Source organism: Danio aesculapii, chromosome 21, assembly GCF_903798145.1.
Source record: "Danio aesculapii chromosome 21, fDanAes4.1, whole genome shotgun sequence".
In the NCBI taxonomy this organism is placed as follows: Eukaryota; Metazoa; Chordata; class Actinopteri; order Cypriniformes; family Danionidae; genus Danio; species Danio aesculapii.
The window spans coordinates 28,290,639-28,313,240 of record NC_079455.1 but is presented as its reverse complement, the minus strand read 5'-3'; the positions used below and the strand labels follow the sequence as shown (position 1 = coordinate 28,313,240).

General features: G+C 35.9%; 3 protein-coding genes across 3 annotated transcripts; 2 read left to right on the top strand and 1 right to left on the bottom strand.

The window, feature by feature from the left end:
- The first annotated feature begins 2,667 nt into the window (after positions 1 to 2,667).
- On the top strand, positions 2,668 to 10,050 carry vps29 (VPS29 retromer complex component). Its single transcript, XM_056446173.1, has 4 exons — positions 2,668 to 2,754; positions 6,476 to 6,667; positions 6,753 to 6,988; positions 9,635 to 10,050. Exons 1-4 carry the CDS (start codon positions 2,752 to 2,754, stop codon positions 9,750 to 9,752), a joined length of 549 nt encoding a protein of 182 aa, XP_056302148.1. The 5' UTR covers positions 2,668 to 2,751; the 3' UTR covers positions 9,753 to 10,050.
- A 47-nt stretch (positions 10,051 to 10,097) lies between these two features.
- LOC130214463 (uncharacterized) lies at positions 10,098 to 14,638 on the bottom strand. The gene is made up of 7 exons (XM_056446175.1): positions 14,356 to 14,638; positions 14,223 to 14,248; positions 13,444 to 13,568; positions 13,212 to 13,338; positions 11,688 to 11,856; positions 11,536 to 11,618; positions 10,098 to 10,324 (listed from the first exon to the last, which is right to left on the bottom strand). Exons 1-7 carry the CDS (start codon positions 14,433 to 14,435, stop codon positions 10,200 to 10,202), a joined length of 735 nt encoding a protein of 244 aa, XP_056302150.1. The 5' UTR covers positions 14,436 to 14,638; the 3' UTR covers positions 10,098 to 10,199.
- Positions 14,544 to 21,307, top strand: gpn3 (GPN-loop GTPase 3). Its single transcript, XM_056446172.1, has 8 exons — positions 14,544 to 14,745; positions 14,957 to 15,065; positions 16,932 to 17,099; positions 17,182 to 17,306; positions 18,540 to 18,655; positions 18,740 to 18,836; positions 20,636 to 20,764; positions 21,085 to 21,307. The coding sequence occupies exons 1-8, from the start codon at positions 14,698 to 14,700 to the stop codon at positions 21,148 to 21,150; spliced, it is 858 nt and encodes a 285-aa protein (XP_056302147.1). The 5' UTR covers positions 14,544 to 14,697; the 3' UTR covers positions 21,151 to 21,307.
- The last annotated feature ends 1,295 nt before the right edge of the window (positions 21,308 to 22,602 follow it).

Here is a 22,602-nt window from a genome sequence, read left to right as displayed (position 1 = left end):
AGGCTCTTGTTCAGATGATTACACTTTAGATACCATGTAACTTATATCTGGCATAACGTATTGTGTGGATAAATAAAAGTGACACATTAAGAAGACATGTTATCATTAATAAAGTGAATTTACAGTTCTGTGCCTAATGTAGCGCAATATAAAAATACAATTCGATTACAAATGGAGCATTAGATAGCCTATTAGTCAGGGTTTGACACAGAATCCGACAACTCAAAGGATTAAATGTATTTTCAGTGAAGCTAGACAGGCTTATGTTACACTGACATCTAGGGACGAAACACCAAAGCACACATTTAAACCAAATATTTAACACCATATTGTTTTTACTTTTTAGAACAGTAAGATTTTATATATAGATTTTTTTTAAGCCAAAACAGATCATTCCCTTGATGTTCCCATATGGTTCCAGTATGGTTCCATTTGCCTATTTTTTCATAACCAAATTCATTTATTCATTTTCCTTCAGCTTAATCCTTTTATTCATCAGCAGTCGCCACAACGGAATGAACTGCCAACTTATTCAGCATATGTTTTACACAGCGGATACCCTTCCAGCCACAACCCAGTCCTGGGAAACATCCATACACACTCATTCACACACACTATGGCCAATTTCATTCATTCATTCATTTTCTTTTCGGCTTAGTCCCTTTATTAATCAGGGGTCGCCACAGCAGAATGAACCGCCAACTTATCCAGCATATGTTTTACGCAGCGGATACCCTTCCAGCCGCAACCCAACACTGGGAAACATCCCTACACAAACATGAAAACCCACACAAACACATGGAGAACATGCAAACTCCACACAGAATTACCAACTGACCCAGCTGGAACTCGAACCAGCGACCTTCTTGCTGTGAGGCAACAGTGCTAATCACTGAGCCACCTCATAACCAAATAAGAAAGTTAAATGTTCTCTGTATGTTCTTTTTGGCAAGCTAAATCTAACCTTTCCAAGACATTGCAGGGAAACATCTCTGATTATAATCAAGCTTGTGTCATTATTAGTATTAGTAGTAGTATTATTTTGTGGTATGATACCATTTACCATGATATATTACTGTTCAAAATTATTACACTGACAGTGAATTAGGAGCGACACAGTGGCTCAGTGGTTAGCACTGTTAGCACTGAAGGGCATCTGCTGTGTAAAACATATGCTGGATAAGTTGGCGGTTCATTCCGCTGTAGCCACCCCTGATGAATAAAGGGACTAAGCCAAAGGAAAATGAATGAATGACAGTGATTTTTTTTTTAATGTTTGAGTTTAAATGAATGCTGTTATTCTGTATTTTCTGTTCATCAAAGTATACTAAAATGTGTTGCTGGTTTCCACAATAACTTTAAGTGACATCGATAGCCTACTAATAAAAATGATTTTTAATGACTGACCAATTAAATAGGAACAATTTCTCATAATCAGCAAATCAGCATATTAAAAATAGGAATAGGGCAGTACGGTGGCGCAATGGGTAGTGCTCTCATCTCACAGGAAGAAGGTCGCTGGTTGGAGCCTCATCTGGGTCCGTTGACATTTCTGTGTGGAGTTTGCATGTTCTCCGGGTGTTGGCATGGGTTTCCTCTAGGTGCTCCGGTTTCCCCACACAATCCCAAGACATACGTTATAGGTAAATTGGGTATGCTAAAATTGTCCGTAGTGTATGTGTGTGAATGGAAGTGTATAGGCATGGGACGATAACCGTTTTCAAGGTATACCGCGTTTTGGAAAAGTCAAGGTTTTAAAATCGTCAGAATTTTCTGCTATACCGTTCCTAAGGTATGTGTACGATTTTTTATTTATATTTTTTATAAACTAATGAAGACAGCAGAAGTCAATGAAAGATTTAATTATTTAGCCTGACATGTTTACTGCTCCAAAATATCTTAAATGTTTCTCAAAATAAAATATATTGTGTTCAACAGGGAAAAAAAGTTTTCGTTTTTTACCCAGACATTTAAAAACAATATATTTTAGAGCAGTTATCACAATACAGTGAAACCGTGATATTTTTATCCAAGGTTATCATACCGTCAGAATCTTATGCCTAGAAGTGGATGGGTGTTTCCCAGTGATCAGTTGCAGCTGGAAGGGCATCCGCTGTGTAAAACATATGCGGGATAAGTTGGTAGTTCAATCTGCTGTGGTGACCCCAGATTAATAAAGGGGCTAAGCCGAAAAGAAAATGAATGAAAATAGGAATAAATTACAGTTTAAAACATAAAAAAAACACTGGCACATTTTAAAGTGGGGCGGCTAAATATCATAAAAGTCAGGCATCTGTTGCCACATTGATGCTAACTGTCATTGTTACATTATTACCACTTTCAAATTGTTTATAGTTTTTGTGCTTTTTACCTTTTATTTAGTAGAAACATTGTTTCAAAAAGTAAAACAAAATAGATAGATTGTGCGAATGGGCATATGAAGTAGGCCTATTGTTGCTTTAAAAGAAAACTTTAACTTATATGAACATAATGAATTGGAGATTAATAATAGAAAGCATTTTTTAACATAAAAAATACTATTAGAAACATCTATAATTCTCTCTTCTCTAAAATTCGCCGGATGGCGCTGTGGTGCTTTCCTTGCTGAAATGTGTTGCCAGGTCTCCTTTTTATAAGCAAATCTGTACAGTTTGCTTATTCTTCTTACGGGACCTGGCAACATCGAGTTTCTGGCCTTACGAATCAACATCAGCTTCCTGAGGTCCGTTTCAAACACGCAGCTGGACAAAAATGGTACGTGTACAAAACAAGTTTCTTTAACACCTGACACTAGTACATGTTAGCTTCATTTTAAACCCCCACGTCGACTATATATTTGTGCCGCTTTCCCAAAAAGCTGCATTTTAAGGCAGGGAGTCACATGACAGCGGCGAGCTAGCGCTGTCTCAGTGATTCAACCCGTTCACAACACTGTCGAATCAGGATGTAGCAAGTTATTTGTCTTTTAACCGATTGAAATCAATGACGATAAAAGTGTATGACTTGCTATATGAATTAAAAATGCATTTTGGTGTTGTAGTGCTTATATTGTGTTAATAGCGAACGCAGAGTTCAGTATCAGAATGCTAGCTTACAGTGGCTAACATAAAACTGTTATTGCAGCGTATTATAGATGATAATAATGAAAGTAAAGTCAGTGTAGCAGAATATAAAACAAGATAAATTGGTAAGCATTTACTTTTTATTTACTTTGTAAACGGTTTACAGTATGTTATTTTTATATGAAGAGAAACAAAAATATAGTTGCAACGCATATAATATAACGTTAAATAGATATTATCTTCGCTCCGTTGTCATATTAAAGTGATACTATGTTCTTGTGGGATACCTCAGCAGCTTTTACCCCAAGCTTCACACTAACTCCAAGTGCCACCCATTCAACCACAATAAGCTAACATTTAACCTAATTTACGTTGAGTTTTCCTGTTGATATTATTTATCCACTTTGTTTCATTTTCCCTCCTGTCTCACACCATCTTTCATCTTTTGAATGTTGTTGTTTTTTGTTGTTGTTGTGATCATGCATCCTTCCCTCACACCCTTCCTCACCCACTGTTCCCCCATCCCGACCTCTGCACCGTATTCAGGCTGGTCACAGAGTAAGTGCCTCTCGTGCTCATGCTTTTCTGAATTATAGAGTAGAGCTGCTTTTTCCTCTGGGCTGCTGGATCTATAAGGATTCCTCTCACTCCGAGACTTGCTTTCTCTTTAGACTGCTTTGGGTTTATGTTTACTTTTTTGCAATGAAGAATAAAGGTGAAATGAGTTGTCCATGATCATAATGTAAATAAAAACTTAAGAAATAAGATTTGCAGAGACCGCTGTATACCTGGGGTCTCATTTATAAAACTTTGCGTAGAGGAATTCCTCTTTTTAATATATTTATTAATGATTATGGCTCGTATCATGATTCAAAGTTCAATTAAGTCAATGTTATTTCAAATAGTGTTTACTTACAACTGCTGGCATTGTCCTGTTAAGTTAGTTTTATTAATAGATGACAACCTTTTGTGTGGGAAGTGGCATACCCCCATTTTGTGCATACTCAATGTTTATAAATGAGACCCCTTGTTGAAAATGTCATCCTGTTTTAGCTGTTACCGCAACCTTCGGGTAGCTGAGGTAAACATATCACTTGTAGAGATATAAAATGTTTTGTTTGGAACTGAATACTAGTGTAATGCATAGAACATGCTGAATAAAGGTGATATAGTTTGTGTACTTCTCAAACGTGATCAGGTCAAAGAATAAAATTATTAATTAATTAAAAGTATAATAAAAGTTTGAACTTTTTTCCTCTCAGAAAGTTTGTATCTAACAATTGTGATGTATAAACCTGTGATTGTGAGATTTCCCAGATTTAAACTCTGAGGAAATTCTGTAACTTCAAGAAAAGGTCATAATTGCATTGTATTTCTCAAGATATAAACTCAGAGTCAGAATTGAGGGAAAAAAATCATAAATGCAAAATGTCAGCTCAAAACTCAAAAATATTGCATAGTATAAACCAGCGTTTCCCAACCCTGTTCCTGGAGGCACACCAACAGTACATATTTTGGATGTCTCCCTTTTCTGACCCATTAACTTCAGGTTTTGGAGTCTCTTCTGATGTTATGATAAGATGATTCAGGTGTGTTTGATTAGGGAGAGGTTGAAAATGTGAACTGTTGGTGTGCCTTCAGGAACAGGGTTGGGAAACACTGGTATAAACTACTGTTGCTTATACTTTTGTATTTTTACGTCCTGTGCTGTGGCAGGATTACTGAAAAAAAAGCTTATTTGCAAACAAACTTTACAAACATCCCCTTACACTCACCAGACCTTTTTAACTTTACAATATTTAATTTAAGGGTTACAATTTTACCATACACCTCCGTATGCGAATCTTTTCAAGTGCAACCCATCAGCAATCAACCTCCAGCTGAAGAAATACCAAGATACCCTGTGGCTCTGCCTGCCTGTCACAGTAGCCACGCCCCAAAATGTACCTATTGGTCAAGCTGGAAAGTGATTGGTGGATTTGAGCAGCCCAGTCTTAATGGATTCAGTGGTTGCAGAGGTGCTTAATATTTACACAGAAAAACCCATGAATGGCATACTTGTAGTAATCGATGAGCGTTACTGGGTTGCAAATTAATTTCTTAAAAATTGTACATACTTCACCTTTTAAAAAACTGCAGTATGTTTATGCAGTAACGAGTTAGCTGTTTTATAATTAAGGTATTACACTGTAAAAAATGCTCTGTCCAACACACAATTTATTCATCTTGTCTCAACACAAATTGCTAAACTTAATTCTTTTTACAAATTCAAGTGGATTCAACATAAAACATTTAAGTTGTCCCAAAAAATGCACAAAAGAATTGTGCCGCTTCAACTCATTTAAAATAAGTAGTTTGAACAAGAAGCAAAAGTCATTTCTGAGTGTAGAAATAAAAATGAACATTTTGCATTTCAGTCCAAATTTGTGAATAAATGTCTTGACTGTGGGTGGTTTGAACAAATAGAAGTAGAATACTGCATAATACATAGAAGACAGAGAAAAGTCTCTTATACCCTGCAGAAATAATACGGCTGTGTCCAAAGTAGAATATAGGGTAAATGCAGAGCTAGTGTTTCTTCCCATACCGATATACTCCTGGTAAACAGTTAATGTATCTTTTTTTTTTTTATTTTATACAGTTGCTTTTACAGCATCTATGTAGTAATTAAAATATAATCAGCTAAACAGACTTCAGCATTTATTTAGTTGAAGTGTAAAGTGAGATGAAAAGCCGTTTACTCACACATGCCCGTCAGGATCAGCAGGCTAGCGCAGAAACACCATTGGAAATACTGAAGTAAAATAAATGACTAAATACTTTAAAGATATGTCACTGAAAAAATTAAAATTTAATGCAGTGCTTCTTGTACATTCTGAGACCCACTTTTTGGCGTATATCATTTAGGCAGTGAAGATTGTGGATTTAAAGAATAACAGACCTTAAACGTGCTGATTTTGTAAGTGCATACAGTTCACCAGAAGCGTTTGACCCAGTTTACTGACAAATTAAAAGTCCTTCTGCATAAAACCTATTATGAGTAGGCATGCAGTCGAAGTGTAAGATGATAGTATGCTATTCCAAACATATTGTTTTCAATGTTAAGCTGTGTTTAGCAGATTATGACAGATATGATTTGTCAGAACATTTTTATTTAGTCTTTTTTACTATTTCGGCAAGTTCAGTAGAGCTAACAGTTTTAGAAGCAGCTCTCTTGCTCAGCTTTGATTTGATTGCTGTCTGATTAAAAATTCCCTCTCATTTGAAAGTATTGCATTCTATTACTGCTTCCAAACAGATTCCAGAATCAGATTTTATTCAGACAGCAATGCATTGCTTGCAGCTCCATTTGTCCTTTGTCTATGTGTCCAACAACTAACTTTGAACTCTAACAAAATGTATTTCGCCATTAGCTGGTCCTCGTGTTAGGTGACCTGCACATTCCCCACCGATGCAACACCCTGCCTGCCAAATTCAAAAAATTGTTGGTGCCTGGCAAGATTCAGCACATCCTATGCACAGGAAACCTCTGTACTAAGGAGAGCTACGACTACCTGAAAACACTCGCCGGAGACGTCCACATCGTCAGAGGAGACTTTGACGAGGTTGACTTTTAGTTCCTATTTTAATTTTTTTTTAATAAAGTTGTTGATGCACTCTTTTAATCCTCTACATTCTTCGTAATAACAGAACTTGAATTACCCGGAGCAGAAGGTTGTGACAGTGGGGCAGTTTAAAATCGGTTTGATCCACGGACACCAAGTGATCCCATGGGGAGACATGGCGAGCTTGGCACTGCTTCAAAGGCAGCTGGATGTGGATATCCTCATTTCTGGCCACACACACAAATTTGAGGCTTTCGAAAATGAGAATAAATTTTACATTAATCCTGGATCTGCAACAGGGGCCTATAGTGCACTGGAAAGGTATGACATTTTGGCTCTTTCTGCATCTCGTATTATTACCGTGCGATTGATATGAGCATATACACTAGGAAAGCAATCAGATCAAATGCACTTTTGCACTACCTCTGGAGGTAAAGAAAAGTGGACAAGCTCAAAACCTTTTAGGCATTATTACACTCATATTTAGTGGCATCCACTAATGTTCAGATTGATGAAAACACATCTTCATGTGTTAGTTCACCCAAAAATGAAAATGTTGTTATTAATTACTCAGCCTTATGTCATTACAATCTCCTGAGACCTTCAGTCTTCAACACAAATTAAGATATCTTAGATGAAATCCGAGCGCTCTCTGACCCTCCACAGACAGCAATGGTCCAGAGACATTCAAAGTCCAGAAAAGGAACCAAAAACATTGTCAAAATTGTCCATGAGACTTCAGTGGTTCAACTGAAATTATACAAAACTTAAAGAAATTTTTCATGTGCCACAAAAACGGGGGAAAAAAGACATCAGTGTGCATTTACTAGGGTTAGTATGACATATTTGCCATTAGAGTCAGAAGCACAAACAAGCATCATATTTAGATGTGTGAACCTACACTGCTCTCACGGTTCAGTCCTGATTATCATGCCATCGATTTGGTTCAGTTCGATATCACGGTGCATTGACGATCCTTTCCATACATAATTTTATATTTTACTTCACAGCACAAAAAAATCTTGTATTAAAATGTGTAATTTAAAAATACATTTTATCTGTATTTGTAATACAATTTTGTCCTTTAAAACAAGCAGTCAGATATATGAACTGTACCTTTAATTTTACCTGCTCAAAGAAAACACTCTTTTTGCATGTATCAAAACTCAAGTATATGCACAGATCAACATGAGCATTTAAAGCAAGTAAACAAACATAAATATTATTGCTTTTTGAGCCCTGTCGAGCGAGTTCTTACACCCCTATGATTGGTCATGCACTCAACATAAGGGGCTGCGATTGGCTCATACACTCTGGCGCTTTTCACAGATGAGTGACACTAATAAACGGCAGCGGTGAAGCGCTGGAGAAAACTCTCTCTGCAGACATGCTCTTGTCTGGATCCACAGCCGAGAGGAGAGGAAAAGATACCTCATGCCAGCAGTTTAAAGGTCCACTGTGAGTTTTCTGCTGTAACTTCAGTGTCAATGTAAGACTGTCCAGCAAACTCACACACAGTGAATTGTTTTTTTTTTTTTTTGTAGTTGGAACATCTTAATTACTTGCACTCACCTCCCTCGCCATAGTTATCGCAATATAGTGCATATGAGATAAAGGACGTCAGTACGTAATAAACAGTTAAGATCTATTACTGAACCAATACCAAATTGTCCAGGTCTGCATCACGGTGCACCAAAGAAACAATTTTGACAAACCTAATCGTATTGCCCATATTAATCGCACACCCTGACCTTTCTACATTTTTTTGCCACACATAAGGCCCGTTTCCACTGAATGGTACGGTACAGGTTGGTAAGTTTTTATGGCCATTTCCACTGTCAAAAGGTACCAAAAAGCGAACTGTACAGTACCACTTTTTGAGTACCCGTTCCAAAGGGTACCTAGCATGACAGGGGTACCAAAAGGCGGAGCTAGACCACAGCTGAACGCTATTGGTTTACAGAAAAGCGCCACTAGCGCATACACAAGCCAGACGAATGAAAACAGGAAGCACCATTTTTAAATACACAGCTGAGACATTACACCGTAATAATATAAACATATAATAACAAGCCATGGTCGACTCGAGCTCGAACAAACCTTGTCATCATCTTGATGAACAACCACAAAGCCAAGAAAAACAAAATCTGCCGTGTCCTGTTGTTGTTTTATGAGGCAGTTTAAAAGTGCGAGCGGTTTCACTTTCTCCAGAGAGCTCGTGATCACTCACCGTGCTTCTATATTCGAACTTCTTGAGCTGATGATAATGACGTGCACCGTGATTATTGAAGTGCTTCTGACAACCTTTCAGAAATGGGCAAATGCGAGACTGAAGCGCGATAAAACAATGGAGAAGCCGGAAAAACTCTGAATGCCCAAATTACTTTCTAAGAGGTTACATGTGCTGATGAAGAATAATATATAGGCGAGAGGTTTGCACTGACTGTAGGCTATATGTTGCGTGTTGTTTTTGAACCGAAATAAGGAATAAAAAACAGCTTTACTTTGACATTTCCTCGAGCGAGAATGACGTCGCCTGAAACTTTGTCATACACCACGCTAAAAGGTACCCTTTTGGCAGTGGAAACACAATCCTGATAAAGGTGACCCGTACCGTACCACTTAGTGGTAACGGGCCAATAGTGTTGGAAAAAAGAGTGTTGGAGCTTTACATGATTAGCGTTAAACCTCCAAAGTTTTAGGTTCCTTTTCTGGACTTTGAAAGTCGTGGCATTGTTGCTGTCTATAGAGGGTCAGAAAGCTCTCAGATTTCATTTAAAATATCCTTATTTGTGTTCTGAAGATGAATAATTAGTATATTAGTATGAATAAAAGTAATTAATAACAGAATTTTCATTTTTGGGTGAACTAAACTTTTAATACCAGGTGTAAACAGGTTTATCTTCTCCACATCATATTTAAGTATTTACACTGTATGTATAATGTGTGATTTTTTTCTCTTCACAGCAACATCACACCATCATTTGTTTTGATGGACATTCAAGCCTCCACAGTGGTAACGTATGTCTATCAACTCATTGGAGACGACGTCAAAGTCGAGAGAATCGAATACAAAAAGTCTTAAAGGGCGAAGATACTGTCTGCTGCCTTCCTTCAGGATGCTAATCTTGTCATTCCCTCTCATGTCACCACCATACAAATGCTGTACCATAACGTTATGCTATATTTTAATGTAATATATAATACTGTTTATATGTCACCAGGATGTCATCGCTTGTGGTTTCAGCAGATGGTTGTTTAAATGCAATAATGCTGCATTATTCGCATATTAGAGAGAATTAGTCTTATAAATATGTTACATGCCCTATTAATTTTTCAAGGCCTAAGTCATCTTTCATAAAATAAAACCCCACATCACATGAGCAGTGTAATTTTGTTTTATTTTTATTTAAGAAAAAACAAACACTTTTGACACGTTATTAAAATGACTGTTTTGAAATGTCTGGAACAGCTTTTTACTTGAAACTGGATTGGTGTTATCTTTGGTATGTTTTTCATTTTCACATATCTGTTATAATAGGAAGTCCTCGTCTTCATCCGACAATTCATTGAAAGACAAGCCACTCATGTGACAAGCTAGATAAGAATCCATTTCAGTTGCCTTCCATTCAAAGTCAGCGTCCAATTGCTGTGATCCTGGAAATTTAGGACCATTTTGAATAACAGCTAATACAGCTGCATGCTCTAACCTGATGTGTTCAATATATCAGGATAATAAAGAATCTGGTCACACTTTACAATAAGGTTTCATTAATTAATGTTAGTTAATGTATTTACTAACATGAACTTAGATTGAGCAATACTAGTGCAGCATTTATTAACACAGTTCAACATTTACTGATTCATGATTAAAATCAGCACTCTATCTTGCTCAAATTACTGTATTTTCATCAACTAACATTAACAAACATGAATAAAGACTGTAATAAATAGACTGATCATTGTTCATTTTAATCACATTCAAGGTGCTGTATATAAGTGTTTGACTGTTCTAAAGCATGAAAATGGAATAAAATGTTTGCAGATATTTAAGAAACATGCTAAGTGAACATTCTTGTTTATCTGAAAAACAATGCTGAAGTCAGTTATTCTGCTTTGAAAATGTGTTTTTTGTGCTAGAACACTGTTTTGGTCCCTTTAACCCGCCCAATGCAGTGATAAGCAATTGGGCACCAGATGAAAGACAACAGAAATTTAAATACATCCATTCAGAGGCACAGAATAGTGCACATACTGCACTAAACAAAATGGTAAGGTTTAAAATCTAATTAATACATATTAAACCACTTTAACATTATTAAATGTACATGTTGAATCACTGATATGTGTTGGCTTGCACTGAGTCAGTTCTAAAATTCTATTGGTTTATTTTATTTTCAAGATCTGAGGTAAACTATCTGCTGCTGCTTTCAGTAGATGGCAATAAATGTTACGTAAAATGGCATTCAAACTTGCATTTAACACTGAATAAATTACATGAGGTGTAGCGGAGGTGATCATTGTCAGTTCATCCTGGTGTTCAGCTGCAAGAAATAGAAGCCGTTTCTAAAATATTAATTTCTGGTGTTGGTTAGAACAAAAACTCCTTTTATTATGGAAAATAATCCATCTGTTGCGTGCTGTTAGTTTTGTTTAGAACATGACTTAAATCAGCCTTTAGGCCCCATAGTCGGACTCGCTTTAGTTAATGTTGTCAATCTGGTAACCAGTGCTTGACTGTTTTGATCAAGGCATACAATACCTAGTTCAACCACTGGGTGTCAAACTTATATACTGCACCTTTAATACAACCTTATTGTATAGTGTTACCAAGAATACTGTATTTTGAACTATAAGGACAAACTTACCTCGTAAAGTAGTGTGGTTTGGAATGGTCGCCCTTCTCTTTTTGGACTGCACTGTCTTTGATTTCACAATTTCAGAAGACCTTCTGTGTAATAGTGAAGTAGGATTACAACTAAGCATTTCCACAGTATAGCTGGGAGAATGATTTTCTTACCTCTGATGATTGATGATTTCAGGTAAAATAGTTTTCTTTACTTTAGATTTTTTTCCACTTTCTTTTGTCTTGATTGTCGATGTACTTTCAAAGTGTTCCATGTGTTCTATTTCTGGGGCGTATGTTGATGTCTGCACCTTCACATTTAGATTTGTATTCACTTCCGGCACTAAATATGGAGTAAAGAAATTAAAGTTATAATATAGACGTTTTAATATTTAATTGTTTTTGTATGCTATAGGAATAACCAGAAGACTAAAGGTGCATTCATTCCATGTCATAATTATGAAATTCCATCAGTAAAAAGCATTCACATGCTCCTAGAACTCTTATTCACGTAACATCATATTCATATATAAGTCATAGGACTCATATTACAACATGAGAGTGACATTTGCAGATTTTTTGCCGCTATAGCCAAAGATAAGCTGAAGGTGGAAGGGTAACTAATTGTAACTAGTGGCTAACTAAATTGCAACTAATGGCTAGACCCACACGGAATCTGGATGTGCAGAAATCCACAGATTTCCACAGATCTTTTGTCCATCATTGAGTCTATTGATTTACTTGTGTAAATGTGTGTAAATGTATATTTATATCTAAATTAATTTCGGTAATGTTGTCTAATATGAAAATGTTAATTTGATTTATTTTAAATACAGTTTGTAATAACTGTAGTAATAAGTAATATTTTCTCTTATATTAGATATATGAGAGATTTGCTTTGTTTACCAAATAAGTTGATCTAATTGGATTTGCATTGTAAACATTAAAGGATAAAATTGTATTTTTTTTATTTCACATATTAAGTTTTTAGTTACGACACTCCCAAAATTAATCTGCATAAATTCAACGATTTTTACAAAATTTTACGCAGAAATGGCAAAAAAATGTCAGCAGATTCTGTCGATCTTTACTAATGACTTACTCCAAAACTGCATTTGCTTTAGTGTGCCCTTATTTGCCTAATGTTACAGGCTAGCTAGCCTTACAGTGGCATTGCTAGAGCTGTGTTCACACCATGTCGTAATTACTCCAATTTTGAAATCACGAAACAATTACTAGTGTCCCAGATTATACATTATATATTGTACTATGCACTTACTATGTATTTGTACACTATGCTCAACTGTAACAAATCTATGACAAAAACTAGTGTAGTGTATGAACTTTAAGGGGTTGTTTTTAAGTTTTAAACACACTTTGCACCATTTGTACCTGAAGACAACACCTAATAGTTACCTAATAAACATATCAGCTACAAAAGTCATGTTTATAATATAAGTGTAGCCTATGTAACTTACATTGTGGACGAAATATCAAGATATGTTCACCACAGACATTCTTTTACTCATAAACTAAACAAAAAACAAGATAAAACCATAGCTTAAGTTCCATTTTCAAAACCATAAATTCTTATGAGATTGAGGGGTAAATTTGACTTCAATCTGAATTTAGTACTATAACTTCCTTGCTAATACAGGCTAAATAAATAGCATGCTCGTTTTATGAGGTAAAGTTTACCTGTCTTTATACACCGGTGTAGAACATTCATGTAGTGTTGACATATTAGCTGGCGCATGTGCTCAGTGCTGTAGGCCTCTTCCATACGGTACAGAAAACGCTTCTGTCCGGGTGTCAGGATTGGATGCTGAAAACAAGACATTTGAACTTGAATTTGAGTTTATTACAGTTGCTGAATCAGATATTTAACATCGCAAAATTTGATATTTATGCATTTATTTGAATGAAATGCCTGTAAAAACGGCGCAGCAGTCATCGTCTTTGGAATATGAATAGTTTTAGTAGTCTGATCTTGTCCTGACACATGAGCAGTCGCAGGTCTCTGTGTTTTATGTCCAAACACTGGGTTTCCTTTGCCTGGACAGCGAAAGCAACAAATAGAGAATAAAATGAGAATGAAAGTAGTGCTAATGCTTTAATTGAATGTTACAGTTTATATGACAATACCTAATATAGTAATAACACGAGGTAGTGGTTTACACTCTTCAGTCTAGCTCAATTACTGCACGTCAGGGACTCTGGTTACTCTGACCAAATTATACAGGTGTAACGTTCACAGAGATTAAGCGTGCTATAGTCGTTTGAAGGGAAACTCGGGTTACTAGAAAGATTAATGGCTGTTCTTTGAGTTTACATTCACTGTACACGGTACTACAGATGTAGGCTACATGGGCTATGTATGGAACAAGAGCGGAAAGGGGCTATAAAACCAACAATTTTAGTGTAGCACAGCATGCAAAATCACACACGAAAGTGATGTAAAGTATGCTAAATTAAAGCATGTGGGTTTATATGCTTAAGTATTTTGTTTTAAATAAGGGGGGGGGGGGGGGCATTATTATTATTATTATTTTATAAATATAACTTCACAAATCTGGTTTAAAAACATTTTTAGAAATGTTCCCAAAAAGATTTCTCATTTCCAAATCTTCTGATACAAAACTAAAATGATAATTGGAATTAAATAGTTTACATGGATGGATGATTTATAATAACAGTAATAAAACTTACCATCTTGCACATTGAGACCAGATGGCCTGTCAGGACATTTTATAATAAAAACACGTAATTTATTTAAAATACATATTATTAAAAAAAACAACACAAAGTAATTGGTATAGCCTAGTGAAATTACATTTCTTACCTTAAAGGCAAAGACGATCTTTTGTGGTACAGACGATTTTTGTCGCTGTTATTTTCAGTGAATTTCACGTGCTTTTGCATGCCCGGCGCGTTACCTGAACTGCGAGACCTGTAGAATATTCTCAAGTGAAATTAGACAACCTGTAATCCCATCCGAAACTGCGCGTGCGTGGTTTCCAGTGTTTTGACCTCAGCGGGTTTCCGTAGGTGACTGAAAAACAGCATGGCAGCCCTGGAGCTTGCGTTTTGTACACATTACAGTGGCAAGTAACCGTTTTTTCTGTGAAATAACTCAAAACGAAATAATAATAATTGAAGTACAGCTGGAGCTGGAGTACTGACAATGCCTCGCTATGCGCAGCTCGTGATGGGTCCTGCCGGAAGTGGAAAGGTAATTAATCACATTACGCAGATTGGTTAAGCTACTACTAATAGATTCCTATAATTGTAGTTTCACTGTGTTATCGACTTTATATGCGTGTTCAAGTATTAAATGCTTAACATTGGTCTGGTCTGTATTGCTCGCGATAAAGTACAATGTTTCAACAAATAACACGTCGTTGTTTTCTTCTTGGTACATATAATGTGTCTTTTTTTTCAAGAGTACATACTGTGCCACAATGGTAGAGCATTGTCAGGCCCTCAACCGATCTGTACAGGTGGTGAATCTGGATCCAGCCGCAGAGCATTTCGATTATCCTGTCATGGCAGGTGAGGAATCAGTAGATGAACAAACTGGTTATTATGTATTCCAGTAGGGTACAGTGCAGTTCTGTTTGAGCAAATATTTATATTAAACAGTTTTAGGATCATAAGAAGCCATTTAAGTTAGCTTTTTGTTTCTTTTTTTAATCTTTCAATGTACATAGGAATGCTTCCTGTGCAATTATGGCCTGTACATTTTTTACCATAATTTTTAAACATTTAAAAATATATACATAGTATGATCACTTATTTTTCTGTAAGTATATCATACAATTTCTTCAATAAGTATCATATAAATGTTATAATGCTAAGTTTTGTCATTTTTAAAATAAATGTGTAATTAAAATTTAGTTTAATTTCTAGATAAATCTTTTTCACTGAATGACAGTGGTTTCATCCATATTATGGTTTTATTTACCGAAAATGAATGAACCGTAATTTGATGAACAATTTCATCAAATTATTTATTGAATGATTTAAAGAGTTAAAGTCTACCCTTTTTCATAACTGTTGTTTCAATTGACTTTTCCACAAAGTCTAGATAAACTACTATTTATGGATATAGTATTTGACATTTATGTTAAAGTCCTTTTGAACTCGACATTTACAATGTTTATCTTGCTATCGCTCATTATAATTCTTTAAATATAACAATTATGCATGAATGTTAATCCACTGCAAATATCATTTTGGTAATCTTCAGTTAAAGTCTGTAAAGGGGTTGTTTTTTTCTCTCTCAAAAAAGTAAACCTTTTTGCAGTTATTCTCCTCATTTTCCATTTAATTATTTAAATGCTCCATTCAGTGACATTTTAAGCATCATTTTTAGCTGAATTAGCTTGTCGGATGGTCATCATAACCACACTTTTTGATGTACCAAAAATATTTACTAAAGATGACAAATTTTTTTTTTAAATACCAATTTATTACATTAAATATCATTAGAAAAAAGTTTTCAATAAAAAACTTTAGCCTATTATAATTTATTAGGCAAATAACAAACTAGCCAGCTCATTCCTCATTGGCCATTTGAATAATAAAAAATTAGAACATAAAAATAATAATAATAATAATAATTTAGAGCTTCACAGTTTTTCTAGCCTCTCCTGTAAAAGTGCTTAACACTTTTTTTATTGGTCATTTTTTAGTTTCAAGTATTAGGTCCAAGATTTAGAATAAAACTTACTTGTCAAATTGTTTCTCTATTTAAAAACAATACAGTAGCGAAAGATGACTTCACCTCTGTCAGATGTTTTCTTGCACAGCTGGATGTTAGACTCATGAAAAATAATTGTGAATTCATGAACTCATGAATTCGCACCAGCATTTCGCTTGGTCTTAAAGCCTTTTTCAATAGGTTATTATTATTATCTATTATAGCATAGCAGTCAAAATAGGACAAATGAGTTTATGTGTGGGACAAATTCTGGACCTTAGTCAGTGAGGGATGGGTCTTCAGAACCACCCGAACCCCCCTGGCTACAGGCCTGTCCATTTTCTTCTGCATTTGACAGCTGCGTTTCAGTTTGACAGCTTGAGCCACAATATCCTAACCACATCCCTCTTATCATTAGTTTCCTTTGAGGGAATGATGCGCAAAAAGAGAGCCCTTCCTTCTACTCAATATTCCATTTAAATTAAAAGTTCATCAACATACCGAAAGAAAATCTCTGCTACTTCCAGTTCATGCAGACTTTAACTTCAAAAGAACAACCTAGACTTAAAACTGCATAAAAGTTTACATTCAAAAGCACGTTTTCTTCCCCTAAAGATTCCCCTCTCAGCCAGAAAATGAAGTCTACTAGTACCTTCTTGGTAAGTTTTACATTTTTAAAGACATTCAGTATTTTGTTACAATCTCCCCATATACAGATATCCGAGAACTGATCCAGGTAGATGACGTTATGGAGGATGACTCACTAAGATTCGGCCCCAATGGAGGACTGATCTTCTGTATGGAGTACTTCGCCAACAACTTTGACTGGCTGGAGGAGAGTCTCGGTCACGTGGAGGATGACTATATACTGTTTGATTGCCCTGGTAAGTAGTGATAAACATGATGTATGGTACTGTTGATGATTATGATGGTGCGATGCAGATCATTGTGTCCTCATGACGGCAGGTCAGATTGAGCTGTACACTCATCTGCCTGTTATGAAGCAGCTGGTGGAGCAACTGCAGCAGTGGGAGTTTCGTGTGTGCGGCGTCTTTCTGGTTGACTCGCAGTTTATGGTCGAGACTTTTAAGGTACTGCTTGGAACACAGCAATAATAACAATTGATGTCTTGTTTTACTATTAAAAACACATATTTAAAGGGGTAGGTTATCCAAAAATGAAAAGTCTGTGATTATTTATACTGAGTTTATACTGCACAATTTTCACAGATGTTTTCTCACTGCATGATTATCAGGGGTAGCATTTCGTCGCTGCTTTGTATACACTGCAAGATGGATTGGCGATAGGGGGTTTTACATTGCATGACTTTACAATAGGAAGAATCGCCGACAACTACATCTCACAACTAAACACATGCGAGAAGTGACATGGAAACAACACAAGGTCATGTAGTATATATTTTGTTATTTACTACATAATGAGAAAAAAGCCTTTAGTGCGGTAGAAAATGTGCTTATTTTGCTCACCTGGCCTTTGAAAGGAATTAGCTATTTCTCTTCAACTTTTTTCTTTTTCGACCTGGTTGTGGTTTTGCTTATATGACACAGCAAACAGACTTCTGGCAGGGTGCTTTTGCCAAATTTCCACAATTTTTTCACAATTATTTCTAGGGTCCAGACTGAAAAGAAGCCCTTTTAACTTCTCCCCTAACTTCGCACTGGCCTGCAGATACCCCTACTAGTGGAAGCTGCTCTCTAATTGGCTGTCAGTAATCGCTGATGTTATTTTCAATCAGAACACATTTCACACGGCATGATTTTGAATCGCCCGGCAGCTCCAGATATTTAGCATACCAAATATCTCACAGGTATCTGCGACTCATCTGTGATTCTCTCAGATCTCGTCTTTGATTTCACTCTGTTACTCTGTTGTGACTGTTACTCACGTGAACGAGCGCCGATTTGTTTGCGATTTCTCAAAACCTGTCCACGGGGCTAAAATCATGCAGTCTGAACACGGCATTACTCATCCTTCACTTGTTCTTCTGTTGAATGCAAAGAAAGATATTCCGACTAACATTGGAAAAAAGCAACAACTATTTATGTTATTGGCTGTGTTTTTCCAACATTGTTCAGAATATCTTGTTTTGTGTCCAAAAGAAGCATTCATAAAAGTTTACAACCACTTGAGTGTCGGTAAACGGTGAGGAAATATTCACTTTTTGGGTAGACTATCCCTTTAAGCATTCTATTTTTGTAAAGTGGTGAGAAAGTCTGTCGTCAAGTGTGGCTTGGATTTTTACAGTGATAAGAGAAACCTACTAAAATTCTGAACTTATATTTGATAATTGTTGTAATTTCAAGTTTATCTCTGGAGTTATGGCTGCTTTGAGTGCGATGGTGATGCTAGAAATCCCACAAGTCAACATAATGACGAAAATGGATCTACTCAGTCCAAAGGCCAAGAAGGAAATAGAAAAGTATGTTTGAAGTAATGCATATCATTAGCTTTAACTCAAATTTAGATTCATTGACAATGTCATCACTGTGCGTGTGTGTTTAAGGTATCTGGACCCAGATATGTACTCAATGATGGAGGACAATTCTGTTGCTTTGAGAAGCAAGAAATTCAGCAAGTTAACCAAGGCCATATGTGGTTTGGTAGGTTACAATTTTGCTTTGAGTTGAGCCATGGATTAATAACGGTATATGTAAAATCAAGTACATCTTTTAGGTGTGAACAAGTGAAAAAACAAAATACAGTAAATACACACATCATATGAGGCTACTCGCTTGAGCCCTGTTTACACTAATACATTTTATTTTTAAAACAGCGTTTTAGAATGAAAACGATCCACGTCTACACTTGTTTCACCTAGCGTTTCTGAAAAGATCTCCGTCCACACTATACTGCTGAAAACGCACATTACGTGAGCACACCTCCCCAGGTGAGAGAAGCGCACGTCAGACAGATCATCAAGGATTTACAGCTGGACCCTCATCTCACTATAGTTGTTAAACATGATATTTAATTCATCTTGTCTCTATCTAATGACTCTTCTGTTATTTAATCTTTTAATTGTTCTCAGGTAAAAGTCCAAAGATAATTTAATATATTAATTTATGTATCCACGTAAACTGATTCTGCACATTGAGCAATCGTTTGCCTTTATTACCTATATTGTACAAACTTATTGTATTATTGATTGCCATTATTGATTATTAAAACTAATATTTAGCAAAAGAGACAGGGAATGTTTCATATTTTTCAGTGAAAATGAAAGGAGACCGTTATAGGCTCTGTTTTGTTATAAAATGCATACAGTAAAGATGACGGTCATATAAATATGTAGCTACACAAACATTTTTGGTGTCTGTTAAGTTGCTAATATCAAAATAAAAACAGGCAGTTCCTTGTATCATGTTTTGATTTTTATTGTTGAGATTATAGTGAAACGACATAGAAAGGGTGAGTAACGTTATGAAGTACACTGTTCCCTTTGAAGATTTACTCTACGTGTTCTCGGGAGTTTGTTTTCCATATCAAACTTGCAAAGTCTGAACTTGCAAGACTGCACTTTGTGTACTTAATATTGAGAAAAAGCCCCAATCAGATGTCTGCAGCCATGCTTCCATTTTCAGATGTCTCCATTTTCCCCCATCCACACTGACATGGAGAACGGCCTCTTTCTCATTTCCAAAACACTCCATTTTCAGGGCTCCAGGCTAGTGTGGACGGAAGGAGTAACCATAGCAAAACGTATGCATTTTAAAATGAAAATGTATTAGTGTAAAGGGGCCTCAGTATCCAAACAGTGGGTTCAATTACGTTATATACAGAATGTGTAACTGAATATTTAAAATATTATTATTTTTAATTAGTGTTTATTACCATTATTATTACTAGTGTAGCACTACTGTAAAATTACAACACTACAGGATTATAAATGATGAAATGCTTCACTGAAAAACAGCGTTTGGTTTTGTTCAGTCGCTGCCTTCATGCAGTTTGATGATTACATAACCATATAACATTTAGTCTTTGTCCAAAGTGACTTACAATTGAGGAGACATTCAGCAATTCAACAAGAAGAGGCAATACACACAAGAAGGGATAATTATACACAGGAACTGTTTTTTGTTTGTTTTTTTAAATGTGGAGTGGTTGTAAGAAAGTGTCTGGTGCAAAACTGGTGCAAGTGTCTGTTAAAGTGTCAGAAAGAAGAAGAGTGTGTTTTTTCTACAGGGGTTTGTCAAGCCCACTCACCTATGTGAGGGACACTCAGAATAGCTTTATATTTTAAAGTTGTCATGTGGTGTGATGTGGGTTTGGGGTGGATAAATACAATTATGAATTTATTTAATTAGTCTTTCCGCCCTAGCATCATCACACTTTCAAGTTCTGTACAAGATTTACAAGCATACAAAATAAATAGTTAAAATTGCACTGTTTTCTGTAGATTGATGACTACAGTATGGTTCGCTTCCTGCCCTTTGATCGCACTGATGAGGAGGGCATCAACATCGTCTTGCAGCACATTGATTTCTCCATACAGTATGGGGAAGACCTGGAGGTCAAAGAGCCCAAGGTTTGTGCATAACTTTATTGCCAATTGTTGAAAAAGGATGTTTGGTTTGAAGAGATAATTGAATACTGTAAGTGGTAGACCAATCGCAACAGGCTGGTTTGTCTGACCATTCAGAGCTGAGTAGACTCTCAGAAAGGAGGAGTTTAGAAAGAACCAATTTTAAAATAGTTTGAGAAATGAGCTGGTTATTTGTATGTTATTAGAAAATGGAAGTGTTTTACAGAATAACACGGACACTTGTTATTGTAAAAACAATTGTTTAGATCAAATCTCAACCAAAATAGTCATAAAATGCTCAGTTATTTTCTTTTTTTTCCTAGGAAGTTGACGAGGAACCCAGCAACTCAAATTTTGATGCGTTCTTCCAAGACACAGCAGATTCTTGAGCGAAGAGCAAGTTCACACTTAGTTTCTATATATTTTGTCATGATGTCATTATTTGAAGGATGAAACAATAACCTGTGCCATGCAGAGTTTTATCAAATATTATTCATTTTTAGAACTGTATATTTATTTTTGCAATAAAAATATGGAAATTTCAAATGTGTTTATTTTGCTAGAAATCTTCTTGTTACAATTGTCTTTAAAGTGTAAGTAGGTGTAACATCTTTTCAAAAATGAACCATAGTTTTTACTATAAATACAGAAAAATAAGTTATTTTTGCTTACACTATAGTAACAATTCAACCAATCAACCATGGTTTTGTCAATGCCAGTGGTGTAGTGGTTAGTGCATTGACACATGCACGCCGGTGCTCACAGTTCAATTCCTGCCTCGTGGTCCTATGCTGATCCTTCCCCTCTCTCTGCTCCCCATGCCTTCCTGTCAATACTCTAGATTTTCCTATCTATTGAAGGTGAAAACACAGAAAAAAATAATAAATAAGAAAAAAAACATGGTATTGTCACAGTATACTAACAATATTTTAACTATAGTATTTGTGGTTAAAACCACATAAGTAAAACTAAATGGTAATAAAAAAACCTTGGTTTCTAAACTTTTACAGGAAGTAAAGCCATGGTTTGTTTTGGTAATCGAAGACATTGATAGTGACGTTCCTTAAATTTCCAGAATAGTGGTTGATCTTGGTTATTTATTCAGTGGCTGTTAAACTTTTATATTGAACCTTCCAGTCTTGAATATTTGATTTCGGCCTTGTTAATAGAAGGTAGGAATAGTTCACCCATCATTTACTCATCCTCCTTTTGTTGCAAACCTGTTTGAGATTCTTTCTTCTGTTGAAAATAAAAAGATATTTTAAAGAATGTTGGAAACCAGTGACCACTTCAATTTTGGGTGAATTTGTTTTCAATTGATAGTTCACTCAAAAATGCACAGTCTGTCGTCATTTACTCACCATTTACTTGATTCAAACCTTTTGAGTTTCTTCTTGTGTTGAACATTGATTGTGTTTTTGTGTTGATTCATTTATTTTCCTTCGACTTAGTCCCTTTATTCATCAGGGAGTGTCACAGCAGAATTAAGCCAACTTATCCAGCATATGTTTTACATAACGAATGCCATTAGAGCTGCAACCCAGTACTGGGAAATACCCATACACACATACACTACGGCCATTTTAGTTTATTCAATTCACTTAGTGTTTAGACTATGAGGGGAACTGGAGCACCTGGAGGAAACCAACGCCAGCACGGGGAGAACATGCAAACCACACAGAAATGCCAACTGGCCCAGCCGGGACTCGAACCACTGACCTTGCTGTGAGGTGACACTAAGCCACCGCGCCGCCTAAACAAAAGAATACAACACAAGATACTTTGAAAAATGTTTGAAAACCTGTAACCATTGACTTTCGTAGTGTTTTTCTTCGCTATTA